Source organism: Rattus norvegicus, chromosome 2 (genome assembly GCF_036323735.1).
Source record: "Rattus norvegicus strain BN/NHsdMcwi chromosome 2, GRCr8, whole genome shotgun sequence".
Classification (NCBI taxonomy): Eukaryota; Metazoa; Chordata; class Mammalia; order Rodentia; family Muridae; genus Rattus; species Rattus norvegicus.
This window is the reverse complement of record NC_086020.1, coordinates 29,442,365-29,464,201: the sequence shown is the minus strand read 5'-3', so window position 1 is coordinate 29,464,201 and position 21,837 is coordinate 29,442,365. Positions and strand designations below refer to the sequence as shown.

The window sequence follows — 21,837 nt, the reverse complement described above, 5'->3', positions numbered from 1 at the left end:
AATGGCTTAGATGGTGCTGTGTTAATAATGCTATACTGTAGGCAAGGAAGGCGCCCCATTTCTACTGTTTACATTTATACCATGCAAAGGAAAAAGGCTGAAGCTGGCTTTAGGAAGCTTCCAAGCCCCTCCTTACCACCAGTCTCTCTGTACAGTTCTGATTCAACACAACTGCAACAGTGTAGACGGGTTAGCGGCCTCACTTTCTACAGTGTAGACGGGTTAGCGGCCTCACTTTCTACAGTGTAGACGGGTTAGTGGCCTCGCTTTCTACAGTGTAGACGGGTTAGCGGCCTCACTTTCTACAGTGTAGACGGGTCAGCGGCCTCACTTTCTACAGTGTAGACGCGTTACAGTGTAGACGGGTCAGCGGCCTCACTTTCTACAGTGTAGACGGGTCAGCGGCCTCACTTTCTACAGTGTAGACGGGTCAGCGGCCTCGCTTTCTACAGTGTAGACGGGTCAGCGGCCTCGCTTTCTACAGTGTAGACGGGTCAGCGGCCTCGCTTTCTACAGTGTAGACGGGTCAGCGGCCTCGCTTTCTACAGTGTAGACGGGTCAGCGGCCTCGCTTTCTACAGTGTAGACGGGTCAGCGGCCTCGCTTTCTACAGTGTAGACGGGTCAGCGGCCTCGCTTTCTACAGTGTAGACGGGTCAGCGGCCTCGCTTTCATTAGTTATCTTTGCTCTCTCATAGTAAAAAAGATACATTCCTTTTGTTATATTCGGTCATAATGATTCATTTTAAAATAAGTTCCAGCTAAAAGTGAACATTTTATCAAGTGGTATAAATAGATGACATAGATATTGGTGGGTATATATTCCTGAGAGTTGGGGAGCAGTACACTGGTTTATGTTTATGAAGGGCTTAGCAATCGGCTGAACTAACTAAATCTCTCTAAATCTTCATGAATATCTTCTTTCCAAAGGCATTGTGAAGGATGCCATGCACTGTGATTATTAACTGGTCTTAGCTGCACAATGTTGGAATGTTGGGAAATTATTTTAAATATCACTTAAGCTAGCAACAATAGCATTTTAAAAGTCGGGTTAAGTAATATGCTGACTTATTCTTGCTAATACACTGTAATTAAAGAAACAAACTAAGGAAAAGTCATCCTACCTGATTTTGAAAGGCTTGAAATATTTAAATCAGATCCTTTTCCAACTTCCAGTGCAGTTTCTCTTAAAGGGTTACTTCCTGCCAAAAAAAGATTTTTAAAATTAAACTAAACTACTTAAAAGAAAATGTGTATACATATTGTACAAGACAATAGCTTCATTGGGACTTTTTCATGTTTGCAGATAACATCCACAACCCTTCCTGACTCTGTTGTCCCTGCTTCTCTGGTCCTCTTCTATTTAAACAGTACCCCTTCTACTCTTATGTCTTAAATAAATTTAAAAAAATCCACACATGTGGAAAAACGTGCAATATTTGTCTTTCTAAGCCTGGTTTGGTTTGCTTAACCTGATGATTCCCAGGTTCCGTTAATTTTTCTGCAAACAACAGCATGTTGTTTCATGGCCAAGTACCACCTTCCCTCCACTAACGGGCGCTACGGTGACATTGCTGCAAACATGGCTGTGCAGGCACCGCATCCCAGCTCTCACGGCTGTGAGCGGCGGTTGGCTCAGATGCAAGCTCTAGGTTGAGTTTATTTTTTTGAATCTTATACGCCTTACTTTAAAAAAAAAAAACCAACCTTGCAAATCAATCAAATCAGACATCAAAATTAACCAGACCCTACATGTACACAATGCAATAGCTAGAACTGGCATTTAGAACGAGGCTGTGAAGCTCCACATTACATTTTATACTTTTAGTATTGAACACAGTTTTATGCATTTACTTACCATCAAAACCAAAAAGTCCACGACAGAATTAGAACTAGAAAAACAACTAACTTTATATTGTTTTTCATAACTCATGTCCATGCATGAGCTTTGAGGGAATCTCCATGGTGTCTCTCTTAGTGTTGTTTGAGTGTACATTCCCACCAGCACTGCTATACGAGTCTATCTCTGACCCTCAGTTTCATCTGCATTTGGGATTTTGTATTCTGGATGACGGCTTTTCTACTAAGGTGAGACGGGGATCTCGATATGGTTTTAATTTACATTTCACTGATTGCTAAAGAAGTCAAATAGTTTTCATGTACTTCTTGCCCAGTTATTGAGGACACTTGTTCACTTTATGTATCTATCTATCTTCTGTAATGTATGTATGCATATACCACATATTATATCTATACTATGAATACAGTTACAGTCTGTGTGTATATGTGAGGGGCATGTGCCTGTCCTCCATCTTGCTGTGCATGCCAGCTACTGACCTTTGAGCTTTCAGAAGCTCTCCTGTCTCTGCCTTCCATCTTGCCTGTAGGAGCACTAGGATTGCAGACCTACAGACACACTACTGTACTTGCTTTACACAGGTTCTGGGATTCCATCCTCAAATCCTCAGCTTACACGGCAAGCACTTTGCCTGCTGACTTCTCTTCCCAGCCCTTGTCCGTTTAGCAGTCTGCAGCACTCGAGTGTGCTCAGTAGGAGTTGTACATTAAGATAATCAATGTAGAGCCTCACAGTGGAGGCGCACGCCTGTGATCCTCACACTTGGGAGGCAGAGGCAGGAGATCTCTGAGTTCTAGGCCAGCCTGGTCTACAGAGTTCCAGGATAGCCAAGACTACAAAGAGAAACCCTGTCTGAAAAGAAAGAAAGGAAGAGAAAAAGAAAAATACCTGGTAGCTAAAATATGACTGCCACCCTTGATGTACAATGAATAAATCCAAGGTTTATATCTCTTAAAAAATGAAATTTAGGTAGAAGAACTGTGCCATAGTAAATTATTTATCTGGTCATGGCACTATTGTTCCAGTGCAGCAGTCAGGACAGGGATAGTGTACATGTGTGAAGATCTACAAATGTTGGGGATGAGGAAGAGACTAGGGCTCTCACTTAGCAGAGACCCAGGAGCTTTTGCCTCTGTGAACTGCGGCAGCTGTGTGATCCTGCCCATGTTGGCTCTCTAACCCTCTCGGGAGTATTCATTCAGGGACCATGAGATGGCTCAGCAGGTGAAGACGCTGGCTGCCAAGCTGGACAACCTGAGTTCAGTCCCTAGAACCCGATGTCATCTGCAAACATACTTGTACATATACACACCCACGAAGAGAGTGCTTATGCAGAATGAACGGTGGGAGCTCGCTCGTCACTAAATAAGGAATGAAGAGGGAAAAAGCTTGCTTTCCATTGCTTCCTTTAACCCCTTTATCCAAGCACAACCTGGCTTGTATCGATACTAAATCTACTGCCGAGAGTCCACAAATAGGCCCGCCTTTGTCCTGATGACCTGAACTATTCCCCATGCCACAGAAACATTGCCAACAACGTATGAGTATCCGTATGGGGTTCACAGGGCAACTTAAGGGATTCGGAGGGCAGGGTTGGGACAGCCTTTGGATCCCAAGGCTTGGGCATTTGGTTGTCAGAATAATCTGGCATAAAACTCCTGGATCAGGAACTGAGGCATACAACACATCCTCCTGCCCCTGCCTCCCGAGTGTGAGGATCACAGGTGTGCACCTCCACTGTGAGGCTCTACATTGATTATCTTAATGTACAACTCCTACTGAGCACACTCGAGTGCTGCAGACTGCTAAACGGACAAGGGCTGGGAAGAGAAGTCAGCAGGCAAAGTGCTTGCCATGTAAGCTGAGGATTTGAGGATGGAATCCCAGAACCCATGTACAGAGATAATCACTGTTGTGTTGCTCTGATTACTTTTCATAAAGTTAAAATTCAACTCAAGTTTAAATAAAAATCCAGCTGTCAGAAGAGGCAGGAATGACAGTAAATGTGAGGCAGGCCAACATTATACTGCTTCACAGCATGGGTTAAGAGGAGCCCGCTGGCGGTGGGGACATCACTATAGTCACGTCAGCACCACCAACAGACTCAGGATCACAAGGGTTGGTATCTTGACAACTGTACGTAACCTGGCTGGTGAAGCATACCTAGCACAGGAAATCTGTCCGGTACCGCTTCTCCTCTAAGGTGAGACGGCCGTGAAACACCAGACTCAACATTTGGGTTCACAACAGCATAGCGAAGCAGTTCTTCATATTCCTCCTGCCAGAAGCCGAGAACAAGTGCATTGTGACAGCTACAATGTTGCATCCAAACACTCAGGTTTTTGTTGTTAAGAAACCTATTTAACCACATAATAGTCATATACTTACCACAATACAGAAAAGTTTACTTCTTTTGCTAAGCTTGAGTCTTTTGAGTGCTTCTGGTATGACTTTGACATTTACAGTTAAATGTTTAAAGAGGAAACATGTTGGTGATTCAATAAAACACTTCTTTCTCTTTCTTACATTTCATATCAATTTAACTGATGATGAGACAAGACACGCTATTAAAAGCTATCACTTTCAAGAACTTAAATTGAGACTCAGTTTATATTTTCTCTCTCTCCATTGTGTCTTCACTCTTTCAATATCCCCAAGCCCCCGCCCTCTTTTTCTCAACAGGATTCTTGATATTCCCCAGACTGGGACTTGCTAAGTAGCTCAGGTTGCCATTAACCCTTACTCTTCCTGCTTCAGCCACCTGAGCCACTGGCAGCCTAGCACACACCACCACAGAAGGCACCGGCTTCCTTGATATTATGTAACTCACAAGAAGCAAACCGGAGGGTCAAGCTGCTGAAACTACACAGTGTTTTGTTTCCCCTAGCCACACTCATCAAGGCAGCTGGTTTATTTTTGCTGCTGTTGTTAGAAGAAAATGCCATGGATTTGCATTTAAAAAAATAAATATGTATGATAATAGCTCTGTTTTAGCATTGAATTTTAAGTAAAATTGTTTGTAAAAGAGTTTGTATTATTCTGTCTGAAAATTGTGAAATTTCAATGTGAAAGGGTGAGGTGGTTTGAGTTTCATCTTGGATTCTATTTAACACACACACACACACACACACACATGAATTAAATATTAGGTGAAAGAAACACAATTTTTGTATATTAATGACCTGGGAGAATCAGACACCCATATAGTGACAGAAGGCATATGACAGAAAACCTTAGCACCAGAGCCCTCTTCACAGGGTTGTAATCAAGTCCTCTTTGTTAGTGATTCCCTTTCAAGGCACTAAGCACAGAGTTTTCACTGCTTCCCTAGTATTAGGAAGTGTAGCACGTGAGGCTGTAAGCATGGATGCAGTTGGAACACTGAGGACTGAAGAGAAGGGGTTCAGGAGTTAGAAGCTAGCCTGGGCTGAAGACACAAAGTAAAACTCTGTGTCAGGAAAAGAATTTATGTAGCATGTCATAATGTATAATTTTCATATTGATAAAAGTAATTATAATTCTTTAAATAGGTTAAAATATTCTTAAATTAAACACTTTTTTCTAAGTCATATCTGGTAGTTAAAATAGAAGAAAGGCAACCTTAACTTGATATGATACATTGGGATAAGATATAAGGTATTTGTTGGTCTTAAAAAAAAAATGTACAGAATTCCAAGTCTTCTGCAGTATCCTTGCTAATTGACCAGGAACACCCATTTCTCCTTTTTTCCCTGTAAATTAATAAGCCCCAGGGTTTGAAATGGTCATCTGCTTCTTCCACCTCCCTGCAGCTAAGGTAGTTAGACAGCATGGCCTGTGGGATTTGACTATCTCATGAAAGTAACAGAACCTTAACTAGACCATTCTCCTAACTCATCTGTCAGTGTCCAGGTTCAAGGTGGCAGATTATGTCGTGTAGTGGTGACAGGAACGAGAACCTCACTGCACAGAACATCAGAGAGCCCTAGAACCTCAGATGGCTGACATTCTGCTACTTTTCATTAAAGAAGAAAGCATTTGGCAGAGGCAGTTAAATGAGAACATTTCACAAAACGTTCCAAAATTCTGAGGTTTTTTTCCCATTATGTTAAAACCTTTGCAGAAAAAGCTTTTTAAATAGTTCATGGCTATTTTCAGAAAACTTAAAACAATATACTCCCCAAATTAGTAGAGAGCTGATAACATTGTAAATGCAAATACCTCACTGTGAGGGGAATGAGTAAATAAAAAATGCATTTCTGGTTTTGCCACAAACTAATACTTTGTTTAAATTTTTCGGGGGGAGTACAGTCTCTTTATGTAGCCCTGACTGTCCTGGAACTCTCTATCTGGACCCTGCTGGCCTTAAACTCAAAGAGATCTCTCTGCCTCTGCCTTTGCCTTCCGAGTGCTGAGATTAAAGGTGTGCACCATTACACAGGGTTTTATAATTTTTTTTTTTTTGTTGTTCTTTTTTTCGGAGCTGGGGACCGAACCCAGGACCTTGCGCTTCCTAGGTAAGCGCTCTACCACTGAGCTAAATCCCCAGCCCGGTTTTATAATTTTTTAAAGTCACAATAAATTTAAATGTCTTCCTACCTGAAGGTCTGTGGAGACTGAACGATCAGAGTCATTGTGAGCAACATGAAGTGAACACTTGTCCTCATCAGACGACATTCTGTACAAATACTACACAATAGCACAGGTTAACTTTAGTTGTCTCTCGTAATACTGAAGCCTCAGCTTTTTTTTTTTTTTTTTTTTTTTTGGGGTTCTTTTTTTTCGGAGCTGGGGACCGAACCCAGGGCCTTGCGCTTCCTAGGTAAGCGCTCTACCACTGAGCTAAATCCCCAGCCCCGAAGCCTCAGCTTTTAAACACACAGAGTGCAACAGTGCTCTAACTTGCAAATATTTTTCATGTCATTTAAAGGAAATCACCCAACTGAACATACTGAGCACTTACAAGCAAGAATCATAGGGCCAGACAAGGGACTTACTTCCAACATTTGTGATTCTATAATACCCTCAAAGAGGTGTGCTAAATACACAAAAGTCTGAAGAAAGATGCTTTGGAACAATTTCCTGCAGGCTGAGTCAGAGAAGAGCATGTGGTCACCATTCTTCAGCCTTACCCAGGGACCAAATGCTTTCCTGTGTTATGTTGAACTAAGACACCCTAAGAATTCCCTTTCTGAGATACTTACATTTTGGGAATACTGTTTTAAGAGAATTAAGTTTATACATTACAACATACTGAAACATACACATAGAAATCATTATGTCTTAACTAAAGAAAACAACTTAAAGGGGGGTGGATTAAAAGGCAAACAGTAACTCTTCAAACTATCTGAACAGCAGTAAGTCAGACAGCATGGCCCAGGTACTGAGACCTGAAAGACGTGGGGGTCCGTCCTGAGAGACAGACTCAAGCGCTATAATTATGACCTTTCACAGTCAGAGGCTGAATTTTCACATACGATATTAAGTGTGTGAAACAATCTTGTTAGTTAGTTACTTACATTTGCAATGCTGAGGACTGGATGCACATGCAGCTATGCAAAGCCAGACCTTTACTGTACAGCTACATTTCCGAACACTGCCCTTTTAAAAGACTGATATTTTAAGAGAAGAAACGTTACTCTGAAAGCTTTGGGACGGACTGGGATTCTAAACCTAGAGTCCAGTCCATCGGGAGCCAACTATAGTAATCCAAGCAGTAAAGGTTCTCCTCAGAACTGACCTAGGAGACAAATGTGAATGCAGCCTTGGCAAGGGCTCTGAGGTGTGGCTCTGAGATGGCTGTGCTACAGTGGTGACCATACGAGCTCATGATCAATGAGCACTTGAAACATCCGAGTGGGACTACAGATGCGGACATATCTGTGTCCAGAGTAACTAGATGAAGTATTCTGCTACTCACCGAAGCAAGGACTGTGGGCCAGTGAGACTGGGAGGAAGGTCGGCGAGTTCAGTGCCAGCTGTGTGAGCATGAGGTTGACTTTGAAGCACTGGGAACAGCTGTGGGCACACAGCAGTCAGCCCTCAGTATGTCCCGGTCCCTCGGCCATGGATGCATTCAACTGTGGGTCAAAAGTCTTTCTTAAAATTGCATCGGTACTGAACATGCACAGGCTTTTCTTATCACCATCCCCAGGACAATTCTGTGCAATAACTACTCACCCAGCATTTATATTGGCTGCATTAGGGTTATAAGTAAACTGGACATGGTTTGAAGTGTGAAGGATGGTATGCCTAGCAGGCAACGCACAGATACTAAGCAATTTTATTCAGGTCTCTTGAGCATCCGAAGACTTAGGTATCTGCAGAGTCTGGGGATCAGTCTGCTGACTGTGGTTATAGAAGGATAGCTGTTGCTACTCAGGACACTGTTCCAGGCACTGGAATTCATAATGGCTGGGATGCGCCTAGCCTAGACCCCTGCATTACAAGCATAGGCTGGGGATTTACACTGAGGAGGCACTGACCTTTTAAGAGTATCCTAAAGAAATGGGGGTGAATAGGATTACCCATTATGGTAAATAATTATTATCCTGAAGACCAGACACAATTGCACGCACCTTTTAGGTTATAAACATGGATCTTTTCTAGAAGGATTTTTAGCTTCAAAGGAGTTCACAACCCTAATGGAGGACTGCTGTGAGAATCTAAACTGCTAACTTTTAAGGACAGTGAAGAGTCAGCAGTGAGACTGGAGGAAGCCGGAGCACTGGAACTGAGTGGGGAGCAGGATGAGGTCACTGGCCAAAAGGGGCAAGGAAAGCCCTCAGCATGCAACTCAGGAAGCTGCTGTGACATCTGTGACAGATTCAGCTGCTTCTGGAACAGGCCTTGATGACAGTTTGCTAAGAAAATTAATGAGATAAAGGCACTGACGAAGAAGGGAGAGATGTAGGGGAAACCACGGAATTGAACGCCAGGCTGCAGCCGGATTGTGGAAGGGGAATTTCTCTTTTATTCAGCATTGGTATGCACACAGAAGATAAGTAAACTAAATTGAGCTGCGACTGTGTTCCATTAAGCCATGAAGGAAAGATAAAACAAGCACAAATTTACATGAAGGAATGAATACTTCGCTAATTTCAAATCAACCACTGTGGTAATTTGGTCCGTTTAAATTTTAATTACACCTTCCCTTATGACTTGTTTGCAGGCCTGATAGGCAACCAGAGTTGGGAACTGTGGATTTTTTAGTAACAAATGGGCTGGTGTGCTCAGATGTCAAAATTGTTTCTTAAATACATATTGTAGTCAGAAAACGATGGTACTTTTGGAAAATACGCTATTTTTGCAAACAGGCATGGCAATCAACTTGAGACAACAGTGGCGCTTCCTCACAGTTTCTGGGTTCAGAAGAATGATGCTTTAGTGGGTGACATACATCATTCCACTACATTCTCAGTGTTCTTTAACGTAAGCAGAAACCGCAAGATAGTTCGAATGCTTCTCTTTGCCACGGGTATATCTTAACTGAAAAGCGGGCTCCGGGAATTGAAATGCAACCTCAAAGAGGCAGAGAAGGAACCAACGTGTAGCTGGCAGCAAGGCGACTTCCCTGATCCTAACTGCATGCAAAGAGAGGGCGAGCGCCAGTCCCTTCCAAGTTTTATTTCACCACCCTTCAATCCAGCTCCATTTAAACTCAACTCTTTCTTAATAAAACACAACGTTATGTCAGACTATCTCCTCACGTCCTAAAGAGCAGGACCTACTTAGTTTGCATCACTTGTGTCCTCTTTCTGGGCACCTCCAGGGACAATGCCCCCAAAACTGACTGGTAGGAACCGGCCTGGGTCCCGCCACCGGTAGTCACCGTCTCCGCCAAACTTCGACTCCCGACTCGCCGCGACAGCCGGCGTCACCGCCACAACCACTGCAAGCACAGCGGCTTCCCTAGCAGCCACTTGACAGTTTCAAACTAGGGGCCCTGATGAAAGACAGATCTAGCCATTGGTCCACAGCTTCAGCAATCTTACATTTGATTGGCCCTCGGAAAGTGGGCGGAGCCTAAGGGGGTCTCTGCCGGAGAAGCCGGAAGTCAGAGATTTACAGGCAAAGGCCCGCCCAGAGTTCCCGGTACACGGCGCATGCTTAATGCTGCTCTGTGGCTGAAGACTACTACGGGGCGGCAGTGCAGACAAATTTAATTGATCCCCGCAAGTCTGCAAAAGCTGCATGCTGCTGATTTTCAACAAGGAGTTTGGTCTTGGCACAAAGCCTCGAGGTTTATTTAGTTTCATGCACAGACAGCAGGCCATAGAATCGCTGGCCTGGCGATGTCCTAAAAATACAAACGCCCGAGGTGCTCTATTGATTTCTTTAGTTTTGGATTAGGGAGTCTGAGTTTAACAAATAATGTCAGGAATTTTGAAGATGAGGGTATAAAACACTGCCCGCCTAAGTTTTGCCAATGACCTAAATGCTATAGGTTGCAAGGCCGAAACTTTTGGTGGAATATCGACCTTAACACAGATCACAATTACAATTTAAAACTCCGTTTTACCAAGCACTCATTATCACCTTCCGTAGTGCTACCCCACATTGTACGGTCTAGGGAGATTAAATGAGTCAATATATTAAAACAGACATCACACGGACATATAAAAACACCAGTTTTTCAACCCTTTCACTACACTTGGTGATAAATATGACTAGAGATATGTAAAGGTCCAGGTGAAAGGATTCGGCTAGTTAAGACCCCAATCTAGAAAATAATAATCTGTTTGATACACCTCCCTTTTTGTAACCTAGATGATGCCACTTTCTTATTTCTGTATACGGAAGTGGCACGACTGGAGCCTCACCGACTTGCATTTGTCAAGAGCTAGATTTTTATTATCTTTTAAAAGTTATGCTGTGTGTGTGTGTGTGTGTGTGTGTGTGTGTGTGTGTGTGTGTGTGTGGTGAGGGGCACGGTGCATATGTGGAAGTAGAGGACAAGGGAGGAGTTTATTCTCTATTTTCACCACGTGTGACTTGACCTGGGGATTGAACGCAGGTCATAAGTCTTGGTGATAAATGCTTTTACCCATTGAACCATTTCACTAACTCTTACTTTGAATGATAATGAAGAAAATCACCAGAAATTTCTTTGGCATTAGCTATGTTGATTTCCATCCCCCCCAAGCTTATTTTAAAAGACAAGTTACTAACACTAGAAGTAATTCTATACTTTGTTCTAATAATTGTTGTTTAGTTGAATACTACTTGGTGACCCTGTTGTGTTTTATAAAAGGAGTGGTAATGGCAGTGGTTCTGAATAACCAAGTCATGTGACAGGAGTAGTATAAAGGGGAGTTTATTTAGGACCTGGAGGAGGGGTAGAGGCAGAGAAATGGGGACAAAAAAGGACAGAAAGAGAGGAGAGAGGAAGAGATGAAGAAGGTAAAAGGCAGGCTGGGGTTGGGGTGGGGAGAGGGAGGGAGGGAGGGAGGGAGGGAGGGAGGGAGGGAGGGAGGGAGGGATTGAGAGAGCATTTGAGGCCAGGCTGGTACCTGGCTGTTGCTAGGTAACTGTTGGGCGGAGCCTAGAGGAAATCCTAATAGACCCCATGCACATGCATCTTTGTATGTTCCCGTTGCTATAATCCAGTGTTTTTCTTCCTCATACTTGTATGTGTGCTACTGTGTGTGGAGGCCAGAGGTTCATGTCAGGTGTCTTCTTCAGTTACACCCCACCTTATTTTTTGAGACATGCTCTCTCACTGAAACCGGAGCTCATTGATTTGGCTCCTGTAGCTGGATAATGAACAAAAGTCAGTGATGCAGGAATCTCAAAAGTGAAGAGAAAGCTGCCCACTTGCCTGGCTGGACCAGCATGGCGGGGAGGCCAGACTGAATACCTCAAGAAAAATATGAGATTTTACATCAAAGGTAAATGATTTATTTTTAGGATTTTAGAAGAGAGATTAAAAACAACTTAAAGGAGGCTGAAGAGAAATTTTCTATGAGGTGTTCTGAAGATAGAATTTATGGATCTTGTCGGAGAGAAAAATGTCAAGGACTACTTGGCTTGAGTAACAGTGGATGGTATCGCCATATTGTATTGGAAAAGAGAGCGTCAGAAGAGCAGATTGTGAAAGAAGATCAAAATTCAATGTTAAATACGCTTTAAATAAAATGCTTGGAGTTTGCAAGTGGGCTGTTCCCTGGATCATTGAATAAACATGTCCAGAGTAGAGGAAGGAGCTTGGATCTATAGATCTAAATCGGGAGTTTTCATAAATAGATGTGGATTGTTTTGGAAATGGTTTCACTTTTTCATCTTTCCCTTGCATCTGTGGCATTTGCCTGATCTTATTGCTTTCCCACCTGGGCCCCAAAGGACGCTAAGGAACACTGTGCAGTGTTTGATCAGGCTGTGCCCATGGGTTTTCTTTTTTTTTTTTTTTTTCAGACTCCACCTTGCTTTGAGAGACTCCATCTTACCAACATCACTTGGCTCCATTTTGAGTGCAGAAGTTCAATGGCAGTGCATCATGGTGGGCACATAAAACAGCACTGTCCAACACCACTCAGGATACACACACTAACAACTCCTTTCTATAAGAAGAAAGGATACTACTTTCTACTTATGAGCATATTAAAACATTCCAGGCAAAACACGCCTGAGACCAGATTGAGAAAAGGGTGTAACTTCCTCATTTGGACTCCTCGAAGGAAAACTCTTAACACTGATAGTGAAAGGCTCACCAATCTGTCATCTGACCACCATGTGCGTGTCCATGTGCGTGCGTGCGTGCGTGCGTGTGTGTGTGTGTCTGTGTGTGTGTGTGAAGGGATTAACAGATCTCTATGGCCCCACAGGCATGAGCCAGTTAATCTGTTTAGACCTGATTCTACCCCTCACCTCCACAGTTTGCATTCTCCGGAAGTATGATGCAGCCCTGACTCTATAGCAGACCTCCAGTGGGATTAATTATCTGACCCCTCCTATAACAGACACTCTTTTTTTTTTTTTGAAGTAAATCCTCATAATTTTATTTTTTTCCTCTACTTTCTTGCAGTGATAGAAAGGGAAATTTGAAAATTTTCTGCTACTGGTGATTTTTTTTTTAATTTAGCGAATACTTTATTAGTTTTTGTAATCAAACCCACGTAGATAAGACCTTACATATTTAATACAGTGTGTTACCCCTGTACAAATGGAAAAAACTTAAGTTCAACATTTCTAGACCAATATGGCTGTTAATTTCTGTACAGTGCCAACTCAACACAGTAAACGGGGATACTTTTTTCCAAAGTTGACAGCACAGCTAAAGTTTCAAAAAATTCAAATTATATATCTGTATATATATATATTCATATTTATATAAAAAGACCAATAATAGCAGTGTGTTATGCATCAACAGCAGCAACAGCTTTTCCAGGTTCTGCTGTCATCTGAACAAAACTGTAGAGACATCCAGCACACTCCATTAAAAAAAAAAAAAGTAAAAAAACAAAACCCGAGAAAACAGCACAGTTCTGTTACTCTTGTGGTACCTGGCACCATTTTTTTTTAAATTAGCTTCTCAATCATCATCTGGAAAGAAAACATTCTGAGCAACATCATTAAAAACAGCTCTGATAAAGCACGGTCACTACTACGTATCATAAAGCAGGTACAAGCTATTTTACATCCACAGAGGTATGATACAGTACTGTCCTACATCTATAATACTAGAGGATACAATTTAAAAGGCATTATTTGAGACTTGATTCTACTTTTCCAGCAGAGGGCCCAAAGGATGGTGTGACACAGCTTTGTAAAGAAACATACTCTAGACAGGATTTCCTTTCACTAGTGGCACAGTTCTAAGGATTCATTCTCTCCATGAATGTCAGCTAAAACCGTTATTAAAAAAATGAAATATCCCTAAAACAAAACCGTATAACCACCGATTCACATGAAGATGACCTAGTGGAGACAAGCTGGACCTCACCTTACCAACAAGCTATCAAATCTGTTATGTTTAAACAGTGAGACCTCCAAGGAAGGAGATGCCAAGTAGTGCTTCAAAGCTTCGGACCACAATCAAACACAGCATCCTTTTCAACAGAAGCAGAAGCTCATCTGAATATGCTCAAGGATGCTGACATCAACATTTAATCATCTCCTCACTCATCCAGGAAGAAGGGGAGATCAGTTACTACTGTACTTTATTGTGTTCAACCAAATCACCATGTTACAAAAATAGCAAGCTGCCATAATAAAAATAAGGCTCCTCTATCCAGCACCAGATAGCATCATTTTACTTTCAAGCCTAGAAATTGCACACTTGTATATAAACCAACCGAAGATGAGGATTGAGAGTTCATCTTGGTGGATTTTTCCTTTGATGAATATGAAGTGTCCTTCCTTATCTTTTTTGATGACTTTTAATTGAAAATTGATTTTATTTGATATTAGAATGGCTACTCCAGCTTACTTCTTCTGACCATTTTCTTGGAAAGTTGTTTTCCAGCCTTTCACTCTGAGGTAGTGTATAACAGACACTCTTTCTGCACCTCTATCACGTCCCCTTCTGCCTCTGTTCAGCTTCTTTGAACCCCCCCCCCCAATCTCTGCTATGGCCTCTTTAACCCTTCATATCCCTTCTGTAATGTACATAATCACCCATCTATCTCTCCATCTATATGTAAATAAAGATATTTTTCCTGTGTGACCTGACTGTTAATCACTAAGACTGAAGCAAATGAAACTGCTTGCCTAGCAAGGTTGGTTGCAAGAAAATGAAGACTACTTGAACAGTGTGGAAATAAAGCCACCGTACCTTGTGAATTTATTGTTATTCTACCCAGGCTGACCTTGTGGAAGGACACAGATGTGTTTGTCTACATTTCTGACATAGCATTCTACAAGATATGACCAGAAGCTTTAAAATGCTTAGGTATTTGGTATGGTTTGCTCTTGCCTTCTGTCTTATTCATGAAAACACGCCTGGGTTCGACTGGTAGTACCCACTCAGGTACTTACAGGACACTTACAGGTACTTACAGGAGTATGATGGTACACACCTGTAGTCCCAGATATTAGAGAACCCCATGAGAAAACCAGCCTGCATAATAAAACCAGACCTAGCCTATAGGGCAGTGCCAAAAGGACTGAAAAGCTTTTCTGCAGAGTCATGTGCCAAATAAATGTTAATTGCCTAAAGCCACTGTGCTTTAGTGTGGTTTGTCACATAGATGCCTGGGGCAAAAGAGGACAGATGACTGCAGTTTAGATTAAAGGATCAGATGGCATGGTGAGTAAAATAAGCAGAGGACCCAGAATGGAACCTTGACCCTCTTTAATAGAGATTGTGTGGTGATAGCAGAGCCTGAAAAAGAGGGGGGAGTACTTGAGAAGATGGAGGAAAACAGAAGATGCTTCAAGAAAATGCTAATAAAATGACTGTTTCGCACCTGTCCTAGTATATCCTGTCCTCACCTCATCCCCTCTGTTCTTGGTTAAGCCATTGCTGAATTCCACTTGAATTCTTTCTTTCTTTCTTTCTTTCTTTCTTTCTTTCTTTCTTTTTTATTAACTTGAGTATTTCTTATTTACATTTCGAGTGTTATTCCCTTTCCCGGTTTACGAGCCAACATCCCCCTAACCCCTCCCCCTCCCTTTCTTTATGGGTGTTCCCCTCCCCATCCTCCCCCCCATTGCCGCCCTCCCCCCAACAATCTAGTTCACTGGGGGTTCAGTCTTAGCAGGACCCAGGGCTTCCCCTTCCACTGCTGCTCTTACTAGGATATTCATTGCTACCTATGAGGTCAGAGTCCAGGGTCAGTCCATGTATAGTCTTTAGGTAGTGGCTTAGTCCCTGGAAGCTCTGGTTGGTTGGCATTGTTGTTCATATGGGGTCTCGAGCCCCTTCAAGCTCTTCCAGTTGAACTCTTTCTTGATGGACTATTTTCATTGTTTTCTTCCTGGCCTCCAGCCCTTACATTCTCCACGGTCTTTATCAATTTTCTTGTTGCTGTGATTAAATAATGCTCTGAGAAGAGCAACTTAAGGGAGAAAGGACTCATTTTAGCTTACAGTTAAGACCGTGATGGAAAGTATGGAAGTGGGGACTTGGAACAGCTGGTGTTTTAGGTGCCTGAAGGGAGAAATGAGTGCCTGCAGGCTACTCAGACCCCATTCTCCTCTGATACAGTCCCGAGTCTCAGTCAGGAAATGGTACCACCCACAGTGGGTGGACTGCCCCACCTCAATCAGTACAGTTGAGGCAATCCCCTACAGACACGACTGCAGGAAATTCCAGATTTTGTCACACTTGGCACCATTGACAGTCACATTTGCAAATTATTTTCTCGTGACGCCACAGGACTGTACCATTTTCTCCTCTAATGTCTTTTACATAACATGATCCTAAATACTCTCCAACATCCAGCCCCACCAAAAAATCTCTGCGTGGGTCTTCCAACGTGACGCTAAATGTGAAAATTGGGAAAGCCGTATAATATTTATAAGGTCTTTGAAGTTGAGAAAAATAATAGAACACATAAAAATCTAAGATCAGAGTAGTCTGAGGGAAACCAACATGGTGAAGGATTATAGCTAAGTGGTCTGTGTTTGAGGCCCGGGTGACAACACACATTCTCATGCCCAAGGAATTCGGTGTGTGTGTGTGTGTGTGTGTGTGTGTGTGTGTGTACAGGGTTCCCGCTCAGGCGGGGGCCCAATGAGTGCTTGGACTCTCAGGGAACATGATTGCTTCTATTTTCCTGTATGAAGTGGTTGGCACTGCTTCAGTGACCAAGGGAGCTGCCAAGTGGTTCGTCATGGACTAGAGTAGTGGCAAGGCTATTGGGATCAGGAGTGTGGTGGAGGTATCATGGCTGATCACTGTTACCAAAGAAGAGGAGGGAAACTGGAGCTGTACAATAGAGGGATGGAAGTTCCTACTAGGGAGAGACTCTACGGGAGCAGGTAATTCACCAGTCCACAAGTGGTCGCCTTCATGTCAAAACCCAAAGACCTCAGCATCCTTTAGCAAGCTGTCTTTCCAGGATGGGCATAAAGCCAAAAGCCCAGCATGTAAATTTCAAGAGGGTCAAGATGTCTTAGCTAGATGGTCAGATGGCTTGTTTTATCTTGGGACTATCAAAAAGATAAACATATTGAAGCAGAGCTGCTTCACATATTGGGGGACAGTTCTAAAACCTGGGTTCTCTGGAAGAACACCCAAACAGGAGCCACTGGGAGTGGGGAAATGGTCTGCACAATATGTCAAGAAGAGTACTCAGAAGCTCCCAATGAAATGGTTATATGTGATAAGCGTGGTCAAGGATGTTGCCAGCTGTGTCGTATGCCTCATACTGACTCGAGTGTGATTGATTCAGGTGAAAAGTGGCTTTGTCGACCTTGTGTTTTTGCAACAACAGCAAAGAGGGGTGGCACGCTTAAGAAAGGACCAAATGCCAAAGCACTGCAAGTCATGAAGCAGACATTACCCTTTGGTGTGACTGACTGTGAATGGGATGCAGGTCATAAAGCCAATGTCCGTCGGTGGTACTGCTACTGTGGAGGCCCTGGAGACTGGTATTTAAAGATGCTGCAGTTGCTGCAAATGTAAGCAGTGGTTTCACGAGGCTTGTGTCCAATGCCTTCAAAAGCCAATGCTATTTGGAAGTAGGTTTTATATATTTATCTGCTCGGTCTGCAGTTCTGGACCAGAATTCCTCAAACGTCTACAATGACAGTGGGTAGATACAGCACGCCTATGCCTTTCAAGTGTTATTCACAAGATGTACTTTGATTCTGAACTTGAGCTTATGACATACATTAATGACAACTGGGATCGATTGCACCCTGGAGAGCTGGCAGACAACCCCAAATCTGAAAGATATGAGCATGTTCTGGAGGCGTTAAATGATTACCACATCATGTTTTTGTCTGGGAAAGAAAAAAAGAAGAAGAAGCATTTGTTTGGGTTGCGAATTTGTGTTCCTCCTGTGCCACCAAATGTGGCTTTCAAAGCAGAGAAAGAACCTGAAGGAACATCCCATGAATTTATCTGCCCCAAGGGGAGTAAGTGATGGGATAGAAAAAAAGGTCATCCTCCTGGCTCATATAAAAAAAAAAAATGATTAAAAAAAAACCCGCTGAGCTACCTTTGGATAAGGAATCAGTTTCAGAGAATCTGAAGTTAGATTTACCTTGTTCTATAGGGAGAACTGAGGGAATTGTATTATTCATTCAATACCTCAGATGTGGACCTCACAGGTGCTTCCAGTGCAAAAGAAACTCCTCGCCTAGCATTTCCAGGCATTATGGATTATCTGACTCTAGAAAAAGAACTCACACAGGATGATCGTGGCCTGCTGCAATACCGCATTTGCGGAGAAGAAGAGGTCGCCTTCCACGAAGAGCACTTCAGACTCAGAACTCAGAAGTTGTAAAAGACGATGATGGCGAAGAAGCTCACCAGTTCGAAGAACTTAACACAGAAATCCTGAATAGCTTAGCAGATCAGGAGTTACAGCTCAATCACCCGAAAAACTCCATCACTAGTTATTTTGGTGCCGCAGGTAGAATAGTATGTGGCGAGAAATACCGGGTTTTGGCTCACCGGGTGACGCTGGATGGAAAGGTGCAGTATCTTGTGGAGTGGGGAGGAGCGACTGCGTCCTGACCCTGGGACTGAACCTTATGTTCGCTGCGCTCGTTTTCTGTTGGTACAGTTTTTAAAAAGTGTGGCTTTGTTATCTTTCTTAGAAAAACGAACAGAGAAAACACAAAAAATACAAAAGGAGAGGATACTGGCCTTAATGATACTTGTCAATGTTACAGATATTGTCATAAAAAAGATATCTTTTAAAAACCAGAGGAGAGACTTAATTGTTTTTTTTTAACATTAAGATTTGTAGACTGTTTCTAGGAGAGGATATTAAACATGACTCAAACCCATGGATGGTGTTAGACACTTTTCATAATTATTCCATTGAGTCAATTTTTATGATTAGTGATTATCAGAGCAAACAGGTCATGTAGATAACACAAGTATTTGGAGAGACATTGTGTGATTTGTTACCAAAATGTTGGAGAGATTTATTTCAATACCCTTTAGATATCATAAAGTGCAGTGTATATAATGTCTACTGAAAGACTGTAAAGAATTGAAATTTCTTTCAAGCAAAATATAAAAAAGTATTGAGCCTGTAAATTGCTCTGTGACTAGACTTCATTGTCATCTTAATATCTTCTTTGCATGTAATGTATATACACATATGTGTATATGTATGTGTGTGATTATGTGACCTATGCAATACAAATTATGGGACCAGGCAAAAAAAACTAAGACTGAAACTAAGTCAATTTACTTATATATCACTTGCCCGTTTGTCTGACTGTCTACCTCTTTAATTATCTGGTCCTAGTGAATAATTCAAGGGGCAGTTTAGCTATGGCCCCCTAGCTATACTGCATTTTCCACCTGGTATTCTATTTTAGTGGGGCCTAGATGTGGGTAGACTGATCTTTCTCCACTTCCTGAAAGGAGAACCAATACACTGGGCATGCTTTCTTATTGTTCTTGTTCTTCGTGTTCTTCTTGTTCTTCTTTTTCCTCCTCCTCCTCTTCCTCTTCCTCCTCTTCCTCTTCCTCCTCTTCCTCCTCCTCTTCTTCCTCCTCTTCTTCCTCCTCCTCTTCTTCCTCCTCCTCCTCTTCCTCCTCCTCCTCTTCCTCCTCCTCCTCTTCCTCCTCCTCCTCTTCCTCCTCCTCCTCTTCCTCCTCCTCCTCTTCCTCCTCCTCCTCTTCCTCCTCCTCCTCTTCCTCCTCCTCTTCTTCCTCCTCCTCTTCTTCCTCCTCCTCCTCTTCCTCCTCCTCTTCTTCCTCTTCCTCCTCCTCCTCTTCTTCCTCTTGTTTCTTTTCCTACTCCTTCTTTTTCTTCTCTTTTTGTTCAAGACAGGGTTTCTCTGTGTAGCGCTGGCTGTCCTGGCACTCTTTAGACCAGGATGCCATTAAACTCAAAAATCTACCTGTCTCTGACTCAAAAGTGCTGTAATTAAAAGCACATGCTGCCACCACCTGGTTTTTAACCTCACTTCTTTATCAGCTCAAGATTACTTTTCAACATACCCTGGGCTTTGTTATCCCAGTGCACTGATCTGTGAGGAAAATAGAGGCAACGCTTTCCGAACACTGGCTTTGGAAAACATTGCTTTTGTCTTTCTACATCAGGGAAGTGTGAAAAGCAACTTCAGGCAGGAAAGTGTGCAAAGACTGTGGTGAAAGGTGACTCCCTGATACATCAATGGTGGAATTACAGACAGAGTGACCAGTAAGGTAAGAGCTTCAGGTAAGAAGCAGACGCCATTAGGTCAGTGGTCTGTGTTTGAGGGAGCACACAGATTTTCAGCTGGTTAGGCTTCATTCAGAACAGTTTGGCTGGTTGGATTCCATGCCGTGTGGCACTCCCAGGCCTCTTATTGCCAAGAGGAGTTCATCTCTTGGCTCTTGTCAGCCTTCTGCCCTTCCTAATTGTAGAGACTCTGCCTTGAGCTGCTCTGAGAACATCTTCTAGTGATGTAAACACTGAGGGAAAAAAAAAGACAATGTGAGGCTCCTTGTGAGAATCGAGATGCAGTGATTATGAGGATTGCTGAGTCCTGCTGAGGTTTTGAGTACCCAGATGCTGGCCTTGGGGTCTTTAGAGTTCCTGAGAGCAGGTTCCCAGATCAGGATTATTTGGAATAATAAGAACCTCCACAATTCTGAATGACATAAATAGCTTTCTTCTTTTCTTCTTCTTTTTATTTTTTTTCTTAAAGGGAGGAAAGAGAAGAGAAGCTATACCCAGTTTCTTAGTTACTGTTCTAGCGTTAAGAAGAGACACTATGACCAAGGAAACTTTGATAATAGAAAGCATTCACCCGGGCATTTGCTCACAGTTCCAAAGGGTTAGCTCATGATCACCATGCTGGGAAGCAAGCAGGCATGACGCTGGACGGAGCAGGAGCTGAGAGCTTTGCATCCTGATCCACAGGCAGCAGGCAGAGAGCTCGAGGCTGGGTCCTGGTGTGGGCTTTTGAGACCTCAAGTCCACCCTCAGAGACACACACCTCCAACCTTCAGCATTCCAAGAAAGGCTTGAAATGTTGCAGATCTCACCTCACCCTCTTGATCATACTAGTAAATGCATTTTTATTTTTAGTCCTCCTGTGTGGACAGGATCATGACAACCAATCCTTAGCCCCACTCCTAGGAAAAACATTATTCACAAGACACAGGGAAAACAATCCTGCCACAAGGCATCCACAGGCACACCCACCGAGTAAACGAGTTTCTATTGTTATTTATCTTGCAAACTGATGGAAAGGAAAAAGCTTGATGTGGTGAGAGTAGGCCTATCCTCGATAGGAAGTGTTAGGAAAATGTATTGAATCCTAGGGACTGGATGGGAAATGGCGCAAGAGGAACAGATATGACGTCATTGCAGGGGTCTGAAAAACCAAGGCAACCCTAGCAGTTGCAAGAATTCAGCAAAGCAAGTCTCGATTTGAATAAGGCAACAAAATTGGCAAGTCAGGGATAACAGCACAGCCTCGGGAGCTGAGGTAATGGCGCCCTTGAACATTCATCCTAGTATTTAACAGATGACAACAATTTATTCCACTCCAGCTGCTACTGATTGATCAGGGTCACAGAACGGACTCGGGAGCAAAACGCTGACCCAGAGCCAGGATGGGAGAATTTTTAAGTCTAAAATCCACAAACATCCGTACCAAGTTATCCCACCAATCAGGATTTAGGGATGGGGGATTTCCTTAGGAGCAGGTACACTATCCCGTTCATATTGGCTGGGTCATTCAACGGTGGTGGGGAGACTTTCCTAGCATTCACGTCTTAGCTTACTAACCATGACAGCAATTACCTATGTACGCGACTCCCTCTGCAAGTAGGATGTCAGTTGCCCGGGGAGGTCTTGGGAACTTTAAACTTTACTTGACCCCTATTCGAAATGGATGTTTTATTCAAAATAGCTTCAGTTTGGTTCCTTCTTACAAA

The 21,837-nt window shown here is 42.8% G+C and overlaps 1 protein-coding gene and 1 pseudogene across 2 annotated transcripts in view; one reads left to right on the top strand and one right to left on the bottom strand.

Annotated features, from left to right (window-relative positions):
• Positions 1-9,810, bottom strand: part of Poc5 (POC5 centriolar protein) — a 29,077-nt gene extending 19,267 nt beyond the window's left edge. Inside the window, exons 1-5 of one of the 2 annotated variants that reach the window (NM_001025647.1) lie at positions 9,566-9,775; positions 7,756-7,915; positions 6,435-6,524; positions 4,020-4,134; positions 1,123-1,200 (exon numbers count right to left, since the gene is read on the bottom strand). In NM_001025647.1, coding sequence (NP_001020818.1) covers positions 1,123-1,200; positions 4,020-4,134; positions 6,435-6,512 — 271 coding nt within the window. In that variant the 5' untranslated portion in view covers positions 6,513-6,524; positions 7,756-7,915; positions 9,566-9,775. Of the gene's footprint in view, positions 1-1,122; positions 1,201-4,019; positions 4,135-6,434; positions 6,525-7,755; positions 7,916-9,565 lie in introns of both variants that reach the window. The other variant, XM_039101919.2, reaches the window with a different exon arrangement.
• A 7,215-nt stretch (positions 9,811-17,025) lies between these two features.
• On the top strand, positions 17,026-18,462 carry Mtf2-ps1 (metal response element binding transcription factor 2, pseudogene 1; annotated as a pseudogene).
• Positions 18,463-21,837: the final 3,375 nt, after the last annotated feature.